Raw genomic sequence first — 18278 nt, forward strand, 5'->3', positions numbered from 1 at the left:
ATTACCATCTTTAGGTCAGGCCAAACTTTTTGTCTTTTGAAAGTGATCTTAATTACTTTTATATATATATATATATATATATATATATATATATATATATATATATATATATATATATATATATATATATATATATATATATATTATATATATATATATATATATATATATAAAAGAAATTTTCATATATTCAATTCTATACAATCCGGATAGTTTAATATTTGAATTTTTTAGGAAAATATTTATTGGAAACAAGATTATCATTATCCTACTAGATGTTCGGAGTACAAGTTATACAAGACTACAACAATGTGTACCAACACCTCATGTTCTTTAATTCAACCGTCAATTTAACATGTATTACAGCAGTTAAGTCAGTTGCAATTTTCTTCTCTCTTTTCCAGCATGTCTCCATCAAATCCAATATGCAAGAGTCGTTCGAGTGAATAGCTGTTCATGGACTGAGTTATTTTGTAGTAACACAAAATGCAAGAGTGTGTTAAACAAATTAAATTTTCAAATTATATCCGTAGAATGAGTGCTAGAAACATTACTTACCTTATGTCTTCACTATCATCAAATTCAAAATCTTCATATTCAAGATGAACGGTATCTTCTTCATCATCAAATTCAAAATCTTCATATTCAAGATGAACTGTATCTTCTTCATCACCAAAGTCAAAATCTTCATATTCAAGAGGAACTATATCTTCTTCATCATCAAATTCAAAATCTTCATATTCAAGAGGAACTATATCTTCTTCATCATCATCAGATTCAAAATTAAAGGGATGCATCCAGTGAAAACCACTGTCAACTATTATAACTTCTAAATTGGACTGAGTTCCAACGACACATTGCTCTAACTTGTTTGTTAGAAGAACTGCTTCTTCTTTATCATCGGAATCAAAACCATCATTTCTTTTTGGCACTGCACTTCCTTCAAAGGGATATATCCAGTGAAAACCACACTCGACTATCATTACTTCACTATATAGGCTTTCATCAATGAAGAATCTAAATGTAAGCTTTGGATTGTAACTGGTGTTGTTCACATCGCTAATGGCTTTTATTTCTTCAACTGCTTCCATTATCTTCTCACAACTTGCTGGATCATACCATAAAACCAAATGATTCATCATCAAATAGATTGAAGGACCGTCATAAGAATTTAACATATTCGAGAAGTTGCCTTTTGTCAAACTTGTTATATGGATCCTTTCACATGAACTGTTGTCCAAGTAGCATTCGCATCCAAAACCTACATCATATCCAATATGGCCTTGAGAAAGAACCAAGTAGTAGGCAAAACCCAACAAATTAGAAGGAAACTCAAGAGTGACAGAAACTTGTGTAGAACGGTAACGGGACCAATTTTCCATGCCAGACATAGCAGGTAAGAAGTACTCGATAATATCATCATCCTGCTCTAAAAATGGATCTTCATTTTCTGAATTTAGTCTTGCTCCAAGTTCAATCCCAGCAATAGCATCTTTTAGAACTGTTTGATATGAACGTGGATCCAATTTTATGCAGTTAAGGAGAATAAAACCACACTTGGGTTTGTCAGATGGTTCATTGGTTGAACTCAACACTTTCTCAAGAGATTCACATTTGCAGACAGTGAAATATGGAATGAACTGTGAAAGTGCAGGTATAGATTGAAGCTTATTACAATTGTAAACATCAAGACTTTCGAGCTGGGGAAGATACTTAATGCTTTCAGGCAAGCTTCTAATGGCAATACCATTTAGTGACAAAAATTCTAATGATGATAGTAATGAGATATTGTCAGGGATTTCAGACAAGATAGAAACATGGTCAATGATTAACATTTTTACAGTTAGGAAGGCAGGGCTAGGAAGTATTTTACTTAAAGTGATGGAAGTGTCACGTTCAACTTTCAGCAGACTCTCACTCACAAGCCAAATACACATGGCAAAGTTTTCAGGAAGATTCACAAGACTCTCACTGATAGGACAATCAAAGAACCAAAGATTTTTGAAATGCAATATTGATGATGGAAGTTCATTTGTGCCAAACTTTGGTAAAGACAGACACAGACGATCAACGGAAGCAAATGAGACAGAGAATTCTTGCAGATTGATGCAATTTGTGGCATCAAAGTTAAGGAGGGCTGGTGAACAAGTGTTGCTCGAAAGAATCTTAAGCGACGTGCATTTCCTCAACGATAAGTTTTCAAGCTTTTGGAGAAGGAAAATTGATGAATCAACTTCAAGCAAGCTTACACAACCACTAAAATCTACTTCTTTTAGATTCGGTGAACCAGACACATTTGGACACTCTATCAGCTTCTGGGAGTATTTGACATCAAGTATCTCTAAATTTGGCAAAGTCTGTAACAATATACAATTAGTCAAACAAGTTATTACATTTCTTTAAGTCATAAAGATTTCAGATTTCAGTAATAATATAAATACTTAGACAGTACATACCAATACTCCATCCCAAAGTTTTTCCACCTGGCTGTATCGTAAGAAAAGCTCCACAAGCATCTCAGGACAAAAGGTTGGAGGCAGAGATTTACATGGATAGCCATCCCATAGAAAATATCTCAAGTTTTCTGGCAACAGGTCAAGACCTTGTGGAAGGTTTACAGGTCTAACTGCCTTATGATCTCGAAAAGCAAGTAACCTTAGGTTTAGCATCTTTGCAAATGCCTTGGGGCTTAAATTTATATGAGTATCTTCAGTAGCATCTAAAATTATGGCTTCAACCGTCTCAGTTCCCTGAAAAATAAAAAATAAAAACATTTCAGTCTTACGATAGTAAGTTGCATTCTTCATGTGTTTAGGAAAGCAAGCTAAGGTATCATTTTCTTACTCTATCATATTTCAATACATCACATACTTCTTTTAGATCACACAATCTACTACGATGTCCGGGAGTCTTAAGAGATTCTTCACGAACAATTTGTTTGCCCATTTCTTGTATCAAGTCATGCATTTGTATGCAATTTTTAGAGTCAACTCTTATAAGAGCCTTATCTAAGAGATGTCTTATCCCTATATCTGCAAAGAAACCACACTCATTTAATATTTTTGTTATCCTATTCCTTTCATGTCCTCTTAAAAAGCATGCAATGTCCAGAAATATATTTTTTTCTTTTTCATCCAACTCATTATAACTCCATCTCAATATCCTATCAATTTCTGCATTGGGAATTTCCTTCAGTTTAGCTAGTGCACAGTTCCATTCTAGTTGATTCTTGCTACAAAGAAATGATCCCAAAACTTTTAGAGCTAAAGGGTTGCCTTTGGCGTAATCAATTGCTCTTTTTGAGAGATCCATGTATCCCTCCTTAGGCAAGACTTTGTCAAAGGCGTTCAAGCTGAAAAGCTGGAGGGAGTTTTTGGAGTTCATTTCCTTAACTTGATGAATTTTGTGAATCCCTCCCTTTTTGAGCACATGGTTATCCCTAGTCGTCACAATGACTGTGCTACCAGCTCCTAGCCAACAATGCCGAACTCCAATCAAGTTTTGTAGAAGTTCCGAGGTGTGAACATCATCTAGTACAATGAAAGCTTTCATGCGTTTGAGTCTTGTCATGACCATGGATGGTATTACTTTGAGAGTGTCAATATCAAGATCTTCCCTTAGTAACTTGGAAAGAAGTTTGTTGCATACGTAATTGATTCCATGCCTTTTTGATTCGTCTGTCACGTTTTCGAAGAAACAACTGCCTTCATATTGAATAGAGAATTTCTGAAATATCGCAGCAGCAAGGGTTGTCTTGCCTATACCCCCCATTCCCCAAAGTCCAATGACTTGAACTTCTGCTGAATCAATTTTTACTAAAGATTCAATGCTCCGATAATTTTCATCGAGTATGAAATTATTTGTAATCTCATTTTTATGCTTGTGATTTAGCTTTCCTAAGACGACTCGGGCAATTTCTTCAATCATGACAGATTCAGATCTAACATATGCAAATAAAACAAAAAATAATCAATACATAATATCATGTGAATGTCAACCAAAGGTGAACTCCAGTAAATACCTGTACGCGGTAGAGGGAAAACCAGACAAATCGGCAGCTTGAGAAAGAACATCCTTCCACTTTTGAATCTTGTCTTTGTCTTTCTTCATGTGTTTCGCAAACGCAGTGGCGTAACTCCCAGTCTGTTTCCGAACTTGTGAAGGTTCAACTTTGTAGAACACGGGAATAACAACAACATTGTCTGGTTCATTTTTATGGCACTCCATAATTTCAACGAGTTCGTTCAAACACCATGCTGAAGATGCATAGTCATCTGAGAAGACGACAAGAAACAAAGTGGACTTTTTGATTGCTTTCACAAGTTCTTCCCAAACGTTGTTTCCTTTTTCTATTCTGTAATCTATATAAGTCAGGCAATAGCTTCTGCACAAAGCTTCATAAAGATGGCTAGTGAATCCAGAGCGAGTGTCATCGCCTCTAAAGCTGATGAAAACATCATAAGAAGCCATAGCCCATAGCCATGTATGTGTTCATGTTCATGAGACTTATAAATAAACCATTCTTAAGGTGAGTGGGCCCTTTTCTCGATCTCTGTAACTTGCACGACTACCTCAATCTTTTGTTTATTCCTTGAATGTTTTTTTTCAACTCTTCACGACACGATGGAAAAGTGGAACACAATGAGGCGTTTACTTTTTTTTTTTTGGATATAGATCTAGTTCCACAACAAAATCTAGTTTCATTCTGCTATTTTTACAAGGTACTTTTTGGTCTTTTTCTCCTTTCTCGCTCGTGAAATTTCTATTTTATACTCCCTCCCTTATTTTCAAAATGACAACCGTTATATGATTTTTATGAATACAATAATATTATCATAAAACAATATATTTTTACTAAATTAATTAATAATTAAATAACACAATTATAAAAGTTATAATCATTGTTACATTAAAAAATGACACACAGATACTTTTGAAATGGATAAAATATTATTTATTATAAACCACGACAAGACATGACACATAAATTATCCATCATTGATTATATAAAGTTCAGAATTAGATTTCTAAATCCTTGAGTTTTAGACTAACAAAATTTTCTTAACTTAGTTTTAAATTTTAAAGTTAGGTTTGTTCGTTCTTCCTAAATTTAAGACTTATAATCAATATAAATTTTAAAAAAATAGTTCAATAAAATAAGATTCAAATATTTTAAGAAGCACAACAAGATTTAGAGATATAACAAATATAAGATTTAGAATCAAATATAACAAAATATTCATTGATATTCATTCAAGTATAACATCAATGAAATAATTCAAAAAGAAAGATAAATCAAAAAGAAATTTCATTCATTAATATAATATCATAATTATAAGAAATTTCATCCAGATTTATGGATATTCGGGATTGATCATTGGATAAAACCTTTTTCATCAATCAAAAAAAGATTGACAGCAAATAACAAGAAAATGTGGGAGGGTGAGAAAAAGAAAGACGCCAAATGGAAAAAAGAAAAAGGAAAGGGGAAACTGGATAAGACATGTAAAAATAAAAAAGAAGAAGAACATGGGAATAACCCAGAGGAGGAAAACTAGACTGCACTTGAACAATAACATGTGCTCCAAACAAGTGTTTAAACTGTGGAGTTTTCCTTCCATTACGACTCCAAAAAGAGTAAATCACTTGTATCGCACAATTGATTGGCTCTGACAACTACTGCTACTAAATGCCTTAGCCACTTAGACTTTTTCTATTGGACTTTTATCTTCAAAACTTTATTAGCTATCTTCTTCTCACAACCTTCTCTATCAGAGAAGCTCACCATAAATTCATAACATGTGCTTCTAGTGTTGAGAGACATTTGATGAAAGATTTTAAGATTTGAAGAATGAGAGGGATGAGGGGTTTGAAGATAAATAGTTGAATGGAAAGGAAGAGATGTGAACAAACATGAGAGAAGAAAGGTGTTTAAATAGAGTTAAAAGAGAGTAAATGTGGAAGATTGAAAGAATAAAAAATAATTTATGATTGAGACAACTAAAAAGTTATCACGGAAACTCAAGAAATAACTTATACAACATTACACGCTTAGTCAAAAGATGAAAAGACAAGACGGTACTGGAAACAGAAAAGATTAATGACATAGGGAGTATTGAATAATGATTTTGTTTTATCCCATAAAGATTTTTCTCAACGATTACTCAAGAAATTTGGGAGTTTTAAAATATCAAGATAAACAAAAATTTAAAAAAAAAATCCTAAACAAAGCATTGATATGAACCAGAGTTCAGAAAACAGAAAAACTAGAGGGATTCTGACTTGGACCTTCTGAGCCAGAAAATCGTATAACTATCAGAGGATCGACTGATTCAGAGTTAAAAACATACAAAGTCTCAGAGTCTCATTTTAATTTATTAGAGTTTGCATATATTGAGATTTATACAGGATAAATTTTCATTTTCAAATTTCTCAGAATAAAAATAAATATGTCATCAGCAAGGGGTTTTATATCAATAAAATTTAAGTTTAGAATTCCCTTATTAACATAGTCTCTGATAAAATGATGTTTGATCTCAATATGCTTAGATTTAGAATGTAAAATAAGATTCTTAGACAAACAAATATCAGAAGTATTATCACAAAAGATAGGAATGTTACTCTCATTTAGCTAATAATCTGCTAGCTGACTTTTCATTCAAAGGATCTGAGTGCTACATCCAAAGGCTGCAATATTTGCAGCTTCTGTTGTTGATAATGTGATAGTTGATTGTCTCTTGCTGGATCATGAGATTAATTTTTCACCTAGAAACTGACAACTTTAATTGGTGCTTTCAGTCTATCTTCAGCATAGTCAACATCGCAATAGCCTACTAACTTATAATATTTTGATTTCTTATCAAACAAACCAATGTTAGTAGTACCTCTCAGACATCTAAAGATTCTCTTAACATCAGTTAAATGAGATTCTCTGGGATATGCTTGGAATCTAGTACATAAGCATAGACTGAACAAAATATCATGCCTAGAAGCAGTAAAGTAAATGAGATAACCAATCATACCTCAGTTCTACCTTTTTGCATTCCTCATCTTTTTTCAAGATTGCAAGTGGGATGCATTGGAGATTTAGCAATTGTTCATTCAGCCATATCAAACTTCTTCAAAAGTTCTTTTTGTATATTTGTCCTGGTTAATGTATGATCCTTTTGAGTCTGGTCACACTTCTTGTATTGTCAAGATTCATTCATAACTCAGAAGAGCTACATCAATGGATGTTAGTTCGACGATACCGCAGTGGCATCACGTTGATGGAGGCCCCAGGGTCCCGCGGTAGCCTTCTTTCGCCGATGTCACCGGTGAGATAAAGGGGCCGCTTATGTATGCTTCTTCCTGTCCAGCAAGATGTCTTCTGTCGATAAGGTTATATCTGCACTCTGGACTTTCTTCATTGGAGAAGCAGCTGCTCACTCGTGACTAAGGAATGAATGCCTGGTTATGTCAAACTATCCTCAATCTCTTTCCCCTATCGGAGTTGGAGATAGGTACACGCGTAATAAAAGAAAGCTTTGACAGATCCATCGATCACGTTAAGTGCACATAGCCCCTCTCGGTTGGTCGCTTTTCGCCCTACCTCTTTCGCTAAGACCCTTGTCCTGTCCCTAGATATAATAGACACCAATCCAATAATAAGTTCTTCAGAGTGAAAGAGTCTTTGCTAGAGCTTCTTCTGAAGTGTTGGTGTGTCAACATCTTCTGATATGTCAGTAGATTATGATGTTGATTGTTTGGTTTCAAGTTTGAACACCCTCAGAGCCCTCAGAGTGTGTGGGACTCTTAACACACACACTCACGCTCAGGACTAGACAACTGGAGTATGGAAATAAATGGTGGGTGGCCCGATAGCGGAAACCATAGTAAGTGGCCCATCGGAACTTAAACGGGATTTTTTATACCATGTTAAGAAATGTGGTTGGACCTAACTCAACACTACAAAATCGGTTGGTAGAGTGAGAACAACTTCCACTTATAAACACATGTTTAGGCCATATGTTATCCGATGTGGGACTCTTAACAGTAGCATTTTGACCGTTCAGAGTATCCTAACATGATACACTTTTGAGCTTTAGAATCAAACTTGTTCAAGTTATCCTTAGTGTTGAGAATGAAACAGGTACAAGCAAACCGATTGAAATAAGCAATGTTGTGTTTTTGTTGTTCCACTGTTCATGTGGAGTCTTACCCATAATAGGTCATATAGAGATCATGTTTTGAATGTAACAAGTTGTATTCATTGTTTCTTCTCAGAAGTGCTTTGCAATATTAGTCTCATTGATCATGGTTCTTGCTATTTCTTGCAAAGTACGATTTTTCTTTTCTACAACTCTATTTTTGCTGTGGAGTTCTAGAACAAGAGAAATCATGAGAAATGTCGTTTTCATCAAAAAGTTTTTTCAAAGAGTTTGTTTTTCAATTTACTACAATGATCACTTCTGATTCTAATAATTGTTAGACTTTTTTTATTTTGCACTTGGGAGCAGAAGGATGTGAACACAGAATATGACTCATCCTTGTGTCTTAAGAACTATACCCAAAACCATCTACTGTAGTCATCAAGAGTGACTAGTATGTACTTCTTAGTCATTTATTGAGGCAGTTTTGACTGGCCCAAACAGATCAATGCAAGAGTTTTAGAGGACTAGAGATGGAAACAACATTTTCATCTTTGAAAGAGATTTTTGAAAAAATACCTTTCTAGCATGCCTCACAAAGAGCATCCGAAGTCTCACATAGTCATTGTCACTTAATTGACTATATGGACAATAAATTATGCATTTTTAACATGTGTATGTAAATATATATATATATATATATATATATATTATATATATATATATATATATATATATATATATATATTATATATATATATATATATATATATATATATATATATATATATATATATTCAACAGGAATAGAATCTTACGATCCGAGTTACGATCATGGAGTTACGTTTTTTGAAATCTCTACCGATTCAACTTAAACTCTGGAGTTTTTAAACATTGGTCATTAGTTTAATTCAAGACTGCAATCAACCATAACAGTCTACAATTGCTGGTTTCATCATTTGACAATCCCCCAAAATCTCAATCTCATTTCTCCAAGTGGTCTTTAACACAGGTTGATTTTTTTCAGTGAACAAGAGAAGGCTCCCTGGATCCCATTAAGGTTGATTGCATCGGCTTGTGGAAATAATGGTGTCTCATGACAGATTGCGAAGAAGTGAAACAACAATTCTTCGAACTGAACCACAAATACACTAATCCCAATCTTTCAATAAGGACGGAAAAATTATCGGCTAAGATGCAACTAGATTTAAGATTACAGTGAAATATAGGAGAAGGTTTCAGCAGCAAAAATCAGTTTGCTATACCAGTCCAAATCTAGATATTGCCTATGGTAAATTCATCTCCAAGGTACCATTTGTAGGATACTCAAAGAGCACTAGAGCAGTGTAGCCAGAGCCAGAACAGCAACAAATAATGGATGCCGCATTCTGATTCAAACTAGCAAATTGAACCTTAGTTTGAGAAATGACTTTCATTCTATTTTTCTCCTTCTCAAATTATAACTTGATTATATCCACAAGAGACTCATCCCAAAAATGAGCACCAATTACAAAAAAATAAACAAGATTATCCTTAATCTACTAGATGTTCATAGTACAAGTAATACTAGATGATTAACAATGCATACCAACACCACTGGTTCTTTAATTCAACATTCCGTTTAACAAAACAGACATATGTCTCTGTCAACTATTTGTTGTGCCTCTCTAAATCACTTGAAATTTTCTTCTCTCCACTCCAGCTGCTCTCCATCGAATCCAAGAGTCGTTCAAGTGAATAGCTGTTCAGAGACAGAGTTATTACAGTAACACAAATTGCAAGAGTGTCTAAACTAAATTAAGTTTCCAAGTTATATCAGTACAATCAGTGCTAGGAACATTATGTACCTCAAGTCTTCACTTTCATCTACTTCTAAGCTGGAAAGAGTTGCAACAACACGTTGCTCTAACTTGTTTGTTGGAGGAACTGTATCTTCTTGATCATCAGATTCTAAATCATCATTTTTATTTGGAACTGCACTGCCTTCAAAGGGATATCTCCAGTGAAAACCACACTCTACTATCTTTACTTCATTATATCGGCTTTCATCAATGGAGAATCTAAATGTAAGCTTTGGATTGTAGCTGGTGTTGTTCACATCATTAATGGCTTTTATTTCTTCAACTGCTTCAATTATCTGCTTGCATTTTGCTGGATCATACCATAAAACCAAATTATCCGACATCAAGTTCATTAAAGGATCGTCATCGTAAAAGCAAATACCGGAGAACTTGGCTCTTTTGGAACTTGTTATATAGATCCTTTCACCTGAACTGTTGTCCAAGCAGCATTCACATCCAAAATCTACACCATCTCCCACATTGCCTTGAGAAAGAACCAAGTAGTACGCAAAACCCAACAAATTGGGAGGAAGCTCAAGAGTGAAGGAAGCTTGCGTAGAATGGTAACGGAACCAACTTTCCATGCCAGACATAGCAGGTAAGAAGTACTCAATAATATCATTATCATGATCTAAAGATGGATCTCCATTTTCTGAATTTAGTCTTGCTCCAAGATCAATCCCTACAATAGCATCGTTTAGAACTGTTTGATATGAATGCGAATCCAACTCTGTGCAGTTAAGGAACATAAAACCATGGTAGGGTTTGTCAGATGGTCCATTCGGTGAGCTCAATACTTTCTCAAGAGATCCACATTCCCAGACAAAGAAATATGGAATGAACTGTGAAAGTGAAGGTATAGATTCAAGCATATCACAGTCGATAATTTCAAGATATTCGAGTCGGGGAAGATACTTAATGCTTTCAGGCAGGCTTCTAATTGCAATACCAATTAGTGATAAGGACTCTAATGATGATAGTAAGGAGATATTGTATGGGATTTCAGACAACATATCATTACGGTCAATGATTAACTCTTTTACACTCATGAAGGCAGGGCTAGGAAATAGTTTATTTAATGTGATGGAAGTGTCAGGTTCATCTTTCGGTAGATTCTCAAACACAAGCCAAATAGAATTGGCAAAGTTTTCAGGAAGATTCACAAGACTATCACTTAAAGGATAGATAAACCTTTCAAGATTTTGCAAATGCAATATTGATGATGGAAGTCCATTCGCGCCACACTCTGGTAAAAACAAATTCAAACGATCACCGGAAGCAAATGAGACTGAGAACTCTTGCAGATTGATGCAATTCCTGGCATCCAATTCATGGAGGGTTGGTGAACAAGTGTTACTCGAAAGAGTCTTAAGTGACTTGCATTCTCTCATGTGTAATATTTCAAGCTTTGGGAGAAGGAAAATTGATGAATCAACTTCAAGTAAGCTTTCACAACCATTAAGTGTTACATATTTTAGATTCGGGGAACCAGCTAGGTTTGGACACTCTATCAGTTTTTTGGAGTAACCGAGGTCAAGCCTCTCTAAATTTGGAAAACTCTGTAACAATATAAAATTGGTCAAATAAATTAGTACATTTTCCTATTTCATAAAGATTTCAGTTTTCGGCTTCGTTTTCCATTAAAAAATAACTGGAGAAACAAAAGTAAATACATGGACAGTGCATACCTGTTCTCCATTCCAAAGTTTTTCCACATGACTGTGTCGCATAGAAAACTCCACCAGCATTTCAAAAGAATAGATTGGAGGTAGAGATTTACATGGATAGCCATCCCATGAAAAACATCTCAAATTTTCTGGCAATAAGTCAAGGCCACTAGGAAATCTTATAGATTTGTCTAGAAAAATAAGTATCCTTAGGTTTGGCATCTTCTCAAATACTTTGGGGCTTACATTTAGGTGTCTACATTCCGTAGTATCTAAAAATATGACTTCCACCATCTCAGTTCCCTGAAGAAACAAAAAGCAAATGTTAGTATTTTTTTAGTAAATTGCCGTTTACACGTGTTTAAGAAATGAAGTCAGTGTATCATTTTCTTACTCTATCATTTTTCAATACATCACAAACTTCCTTAGGATCACACAATCTACTGCGTTGTCCCGGATTCTTAGGAGATTCTTCATGAACAATTTGTTTGCCCATTTCTTGCAACAAGTCATGCATTTGTATGCAATTTTCAAAGTCAACTCTTATAAGAGCCTTGTCTAAAAGACTTGTTATTCCTATTTCTGCATAGAAACCACACCCATTTAATATTTCTGTTATCATATCCCTTTTATATCCTTTGAAAAACAATGCAATGTCCAAAAATATATTTTTCTCATCATCATCCAATTCATTATAACTCCTTCTCAATATCAAATCAATTCTTGTGTTGGGAATTTCTTTGAGTTTATCTAGTGCAGAATTCCATTCTATTTCAACTTTACAACGAAGATATGATCCCAAAACTTTCAGAGCTAAAGGGTTGCCTTTGACATAATCAATTGCTCTTTTTGAGAGATCCATGTATCCCTCCTCAGGGAAAAATTTGTCAAAAGCATTCAAGCTGAAAAGCTGAAGCGAGTTTTGAGAGTTCATTTCTTTTACTTGATGAATTTGATGAACTCCTCCACTTATCAACACATGCTTATTTCTGGTTGTCACAATGACTCTGCTGCCGGCTCCTAGCCAACCATATCCCACCCCAATCAAGTTTTCCAGTAGTTCTAAAGAATGAACATCATCTAACACAATGAAAACTTTCATGCGTTTGAGTCTTCTCATAACCACGGACGGTATTACTTTGGAAGTGCCAATATCAAGATCGTCTTCACCTAGTAACTTGGAAAGAAGTTTGCTGCACGTGTAAATGATTCCATGCCTTTTTGATTCTTCTGTCACGTTAACTAAGAAGCAACTGCTTTCATACTGAAAAGAAAACTCGTGAAAAATAGCAGCAGCAAGAGTTGTCTTGCCTATGCCCCCCATGCCCCAAAGTCCAATGACTTGAACTTCTGCTGAATCAATTTTTATTGAAGATTCAATGCTCCAATAGTTTTCATCGAGTATGAAATTACTTGTAAGCTCATTTTTGTAGTTGTGATTTAATTTTCCCAATATAATAACTCTGCTAATTTCTTCAATCAAGTCAGATTCAGTCCTAACATACGGGAAAAAAAGTTAAATAGTCAATACATCCATCATCTGAATCGTAAAACTATAACCATGCAATGAAGCACTGATCTCTTCCCATTTTTAAGATGGTTTATATAAATAATTCATTATTTGATCAGACTTAGGCTCTGTTTGTTAGTGTCGGTTTTTGAGTTTATAATTTATGGCTTATAGCTAATAAGCTCATATGTTTAAAAAGACTAGTTTAGTATCTGGTATTTCTTGCTATCTCATCATACCTACAAAACCGGTTTAGTATCTGGTATTTCTTGCTATCTCATCATACCTACAAAACCGGTTGGTTGTCCCCACGTATAAATAAAGTCATGTTTAGGCCATATATTGTCCGATGTGGGACTCTTAACACACCCCCTCACGCCCAGGACTGGACATCTGGAGGGTGGCCCGATAATGGAAACCATAGTAGGTGGCCCACCGGATCTTAAACAAGGCTCTGATACCATGTTAAGAATGTGTGGTTGGACCTAACTCATCCCTACAAAACCAGTTGGTAGAGTGAGGGTTGTCCCCACTTATAAAGTCATGTTTAGGCCATATATCGTCCGATGTGGGACTCTTAACACTATCTTAATTGAAAAAAAAAATATATTAATTAACATATCTTTTTATGTCACTTCATATTTATAAGCTATTTCAACTGTTAGTTTTTCTAATCACTATAAATTTAATCAAGAGTCGTTCCAGTGAATAGCTGTTCATAGACAGAGTTATTACAGTAGCAGAAAATGCAAGAGTCTGTAAACTAAATTTAGTTTCCAAGTTATATCAGTATAATGAGTGCTAGGAAGTTTATGTACCTCATTTCTTCACTTTCATCTACGTCTAAACTGGAAGGAGTTCCAACAACACATTGCTCTAACTTGTTTGTTAGAGGAACTGTGTCTTCTTGACCATCAGAATCAAAACCATCATTTCTATTTGGCACTGCATTGGTTTCAAAGGGATATATCCAGTGAAAACCACACTCGACAATCATTACTTCACTATATAGTGTTTCATCAATGAAGAATCTAAATGTAAGCTTTGGATTGTAACTGGTGTTGTTCACGTCACTAGTGGCTTTTCTTTCTTCAACTGCTTCCATTATCTGCTTGCAACTTGCTGGATCATACCATAAAACCAAGTGATCCAACATCATGTAGATTGAAGGATCGTTAGAAGTATAGAACATACTGGAGAAGTCGGCTCTTGTGAAACTTGTTCTATGGAACCTTTCACCTGAACTATTGTCCCAGTAGCACTCACATCCAAAATTTACACAACTTCCCACATTACCTTGAGAAAGAACCAAGTAGTAGGCAAAACCCAACAAACTAGGAGGAAGCTCAAGAGTGAAAGAAACTTGTGAAGAAGGATAACGGGACCAATTTTTCATGCCAGACATAGCAGGTAAGAAGTACTCAATAATATCATCATCATGGTCTAAAGATGGATCTTCATTTTCTGCATTTTGTCTTGCTCCAAGTTCAATCCCAGCAATAGCATCTTTCAGAACTGTTTGATATGAATGTTGGTCCAATTTTATGCAGTTAAGGAGCATAAAACCATGCTTGGGTCTGTCAGATGGTTCATTGGTTGAACTCAACACCTTCTCAAGAGATTCACAATTCCAAACAATGAAATATGGAATGAACTGTGAAAGTACAGGTATAGATTGAAGCATATTGCAATTGAAAACATCAAGATGTTTGAGCCGGGGAAGATACTCAATGGTTTCAGGCAAGCTTCTAATGGCAATACCAATTAGTGATAAAGACTCTAATGATGATAGTAAGAAGATATTGTCTGGGATTTCAGACAAGATAGAAACATGGTCAATGATTAACACTTTTACACTCAGGAAGGCAGGGCTAGGAATTACTTTACGTAAAGTAATGGAAGTGTCACGTTCACCTTTTAGCATACCATCGCTCACAAGCCATATACAAATGGCAAAGTTTTCAGGAAGATCCACAAGACTATCACTGATAGGACAAGTAAAGATTTTAAGATTTTTGAAATGCAATATTGATGATGGAAGTTCATTCGCGTCCCACTCAGGTAAGCCCAAAAGCAAACAATCAACAGAAGCAAATGCGACGGAGAACTCTCGCAGATTGATGCAATATGTGGCGGCAAAGTCAAGGAGGGCTGGTGAACAAGTGTTACTGGTAAGAGTCTTAAGCGATGTGCATTCAATCATGAATAATCTTTCAAGCTTTTGGAGAAGGAAAATTGATGAATCAACTTCGGGCAAGCTTACACAACCACTAAGCACAACTTCTTTTAGATTTGGCAAACCAGACACATTTGGACACTCTATCAGCTTTAGGGAATAACTGACGTCAAGTATCTCTAAATTTGGCAAATTCTGTTACAATATACAATTGGACAAACAAATTAGTACATTTTTTTTAAATCATAAAGATTTTAGTTTTTGGTTTCATTTTCCATTCAAAAATACTTTGATTATAGTAAATACATGGACGGTGCATACCAGTACTCCATTCCAAAGTTTTTCTACATGGCTGTCTCGCAGGGAAAACTGCACAAGCATTTCAGGACAAAAGATTCGGGGCAGAGATTTCCAGGGATAGCCATCCCATAGAAAATATCTCAAATTTTCTGGCAGTAAGTCAAGGCCACTAGGAAGACTTATAGATTTAATTTCCTTGTGGTCTAGAATAGCAAGTAGCCTTAGTTTTGGCATCTTCTCAAATGCTTTGGGGCTTAAACTTATATGTGTACATTCAGTAGCATCTAAAAATATGGCTTCAACCTTCTCAGTTCCCTAAAAAATAAAAATGTGAATGTTAGTATTTTTGTAGTAAATTGCCGTTTCTGTATTAAAAAAACATGTGTTTGGAAGAAAAATCAGGGTATCATTTTCTTACTCTATCATTTTTCAATACATCATAAATTTCCTTGGGATCACATAATCTACTGCGTTGTCCAGGATTCTCAAGTGATTCTTCACGAACAATTTGTTTTCCCATTTCTCGTATCAAGTCATGCATTTGTATGCATTTGTTTAAGTCAACTCTTATAAGGGCCTTGTCTAGAAGATGTCTTATCCCTATATCTGCAAAGAAGCCACAGGAATTTAATATTTTTAGTATGCCATCTCTTTTATGCCCTATGAAAAACAATGCAAAGTCCAGAAATATGTGTTTCTCTTTATCATCAACATCATTATAACTCCATCTCAAAATCAAATCAATTTCTTTGTTGGGAATTTCCTTCAGTTTAGCTAGTGCACAGTTCCATTCTATTTTACTTGTGCCGCGTAGAACTGATCCTAAGATTTTCAGACCTAAAGGGTTGCCTTTGGCATAATCAATTGCTCTTTTTGACAGCTCCTCATATCCCTCCTCAGGTAAGGCTTTGTCAAAAGCATTCAAGCTGAAAAGCTGAAGGGAGTTTTGAGAGTTCATTTGTTTAACTTGATGAACTTGATGAACTCTTCCACTTATCAACACATGCTTATCTCTGGTTGTCACAATGACTCTGCTACCGGCTCCTAGCCAACAATATCCCACACCAGTCAAGTTTTGCAGGAGTTCCAAAGAACGAACATCATCTAATACAATGAAAGCTTTCATGCGTTTGAGTCTTCTCATGACCGCGAATGGCATTACTTTGGGAGAACCAATATGAAGATCTTCCCTTAGTAACTCGGAAAGCAGTTTGTTGTATATGTAATTGATTCCGTGCCTTTTTGATTCTTCTGTCACGTTTTTGAAGAAACAACTGCCTTCATATTGAAAAGAGAACTTGTGAAAAATAGCTTCAGCAAGGGTTGTCTTGCCTATGCCCCCCATGCCCCAAAGTCCAATGACTTGAACTCCTGCCGAATCAACTTTTAATAAAGATTCAATGCTCCAGTAGTTTTCATTGAGTATGAAATCACTTGCAAGCTCATTTTCGTACGTGTGATCTAATTTTCCTAAAACAAATCTTGTAATTTCTTCAATCATGTCAGCTTCAGTCCTAACATATTTACAAAAATATGAAATAGTTAATACTCATTTGAAATGTGCAAGACTACAACACAACACGGTACTCATACAATCACACGAGTAAGATATTTCTTATCCCTTAAGTTTTGTTCCTATTTACTGTATCATTCAAAGTTTAGTTGTGAATTATCTATAGCTTGAAGAAAATAGATGAAATGAAAACATACTGGAAAGTGGAAGAATGAAAACCAGATAAGTTTGCAGCTTGAGAAAGAACATCCTTCCACTTTTGAATCTTGTCTTCGTGTTGCTTCTTGTGTTTCGCAATCGCAGTAGCGAAACTCCCAGTCTGCTTCCGAACTTGTGAAGGATCAATTTCGTAGAAGACGGGAATAACAACAACGTCGTGTTGTTCATTTTTGTGGCAGTCCATAATTTCAACAAGTTCATTCAAACACCATGTTGAAGATGCATAATCATCTGAGAAAACGACAAGAAACAAAGTGGATTGTTTGATTGCTTTGACGAGTTCTTCCCAAACGTGATTTCCTTTTTGGATTCTGTAGTCTATGTAGGTCTGTAAATAGCTTCGGCACAAAGAAGCGTGAAGATGGCTGGTGAAGCCGACACGAGTGTCTTCGCCTCTAAAGCTGATGAAAACATCATATTTTTTCAGAGGTAACGTAGCAGAAGCGCGAGAGAAAGAAGAAGCCATAGCTATGTATGTGTTATGATTTACAGAAATAGAATGCCAAGAGACATATAAAATACTGTAAGGCGTGTGGACCTTTTTTCTCGATGGTAAAGTGGAACGCGGAGTTTACTTTGAGTTTACTTTATTTACACTTAATTGTTGTCTTTTTTTCTAAAATGAATCGATAACTGACTTTATAGTATACAAAATAATTATTAGTTTTTTATCTCAACAATAAAAATTTATAAAAAAATCCGTATAAATCATGCAGTTTTGAATTCTTAAGAAATTTATATATTTTCTTGCGAATTTTGATTTAATTGATTAAAATAAAAATATTTACATTCAACGAAAAATAAGGACTAAAAATAAAAACATCTCAATTTAAAAGACTATTTTTGTAATCTAAGTATTTCAAATGAATCACTAGATGTTGACACATCATATACATAAAAAAATTGTCATTGATTAATTAGTT

General features: G+C 34.9%; 2 protein-coding genes across 3 annotated transcripts; both read right to left on the reverse strand.

Annotated features, from left to right (window-relative positions):
• Positions 1–210: 210 nt before the first annotated feature.
• LOC127076382 (disease resistance protein RUN1) lies at positions 211–4770 on the reverse strand. 2 transcript variants are annotated; one of them, XM_051018018.1, is made up of 5 exons: positions 4022–4770; positions 2872–3940; positions 2457–2750; positions 559–2357; positions 211–450 (listed from the first exon to the last, which is right to left on the reverse strand). In XM_051018018.1, the coding sequence occupies exons 1-5, from the start codon at positions 4468–4470 to the stop codon at positions 375–377; spliced, it is 3687 nt and encodes a 1228-aa protein (XP_050873975.1). In that variant the 5' UTR covers positions 4471–4770; the 3' UTR covers positions 211–374. The 2 variants fall into 2 exon arrangements, with proteins under 2 accessions (XP_050873975.1, XP_050873974.1); XM_051018017.1 differs by having other exon boundaries at positions 2845–3940; positions 4022–4769.
• Positions 4771–9640: 4870 nt separating this feature from the next.
• Positions 9641–17883, reverse strand: LOC127076381 (disease resistance protein RPP2B). Its single transcript, XM_051018016.1, has 8 exons — positions 17334–17883; positions 16042–17137; positions 15645–15938; positions 13966–15518; positions 12032–13133; positions 11659–11940; positions 9977–11529; positions 9641–9870 (listed from the first exon to the last, which is right to left on the reverse strand). Exons 1-8 carry the CDS (start codon positions 17819–17821, stop codon positions 9780–9782), a joined length of 6459 nt encoding a protein of 2152 aa, XP_050873973.1. The 5' UTR covers positions 17822–17883; the 3' UTR covers positions 9641–9779.
• Between the last annotated feature and the right edge of the window lie 395 nt (positions 17884–18278).

The sequence above is a fragment of the Lathyrus oleraceus genome, chromosome 4 (assembly GCF_024323335.1).
Source record: "Lathyrus oleraceus cultivar Zhongwan6 chromosome 4, CAAS_Psat_ZW6_1.0, whole genome shotgun sequence".
In the NCBI taxonomy this organism is placed as follows: Eukaryota; Viridiplantae; Streptophyta; class Magnoliopsida; order Fabales; family Fabaceae; genus Lathyrus; species Lathyrus oleraceus.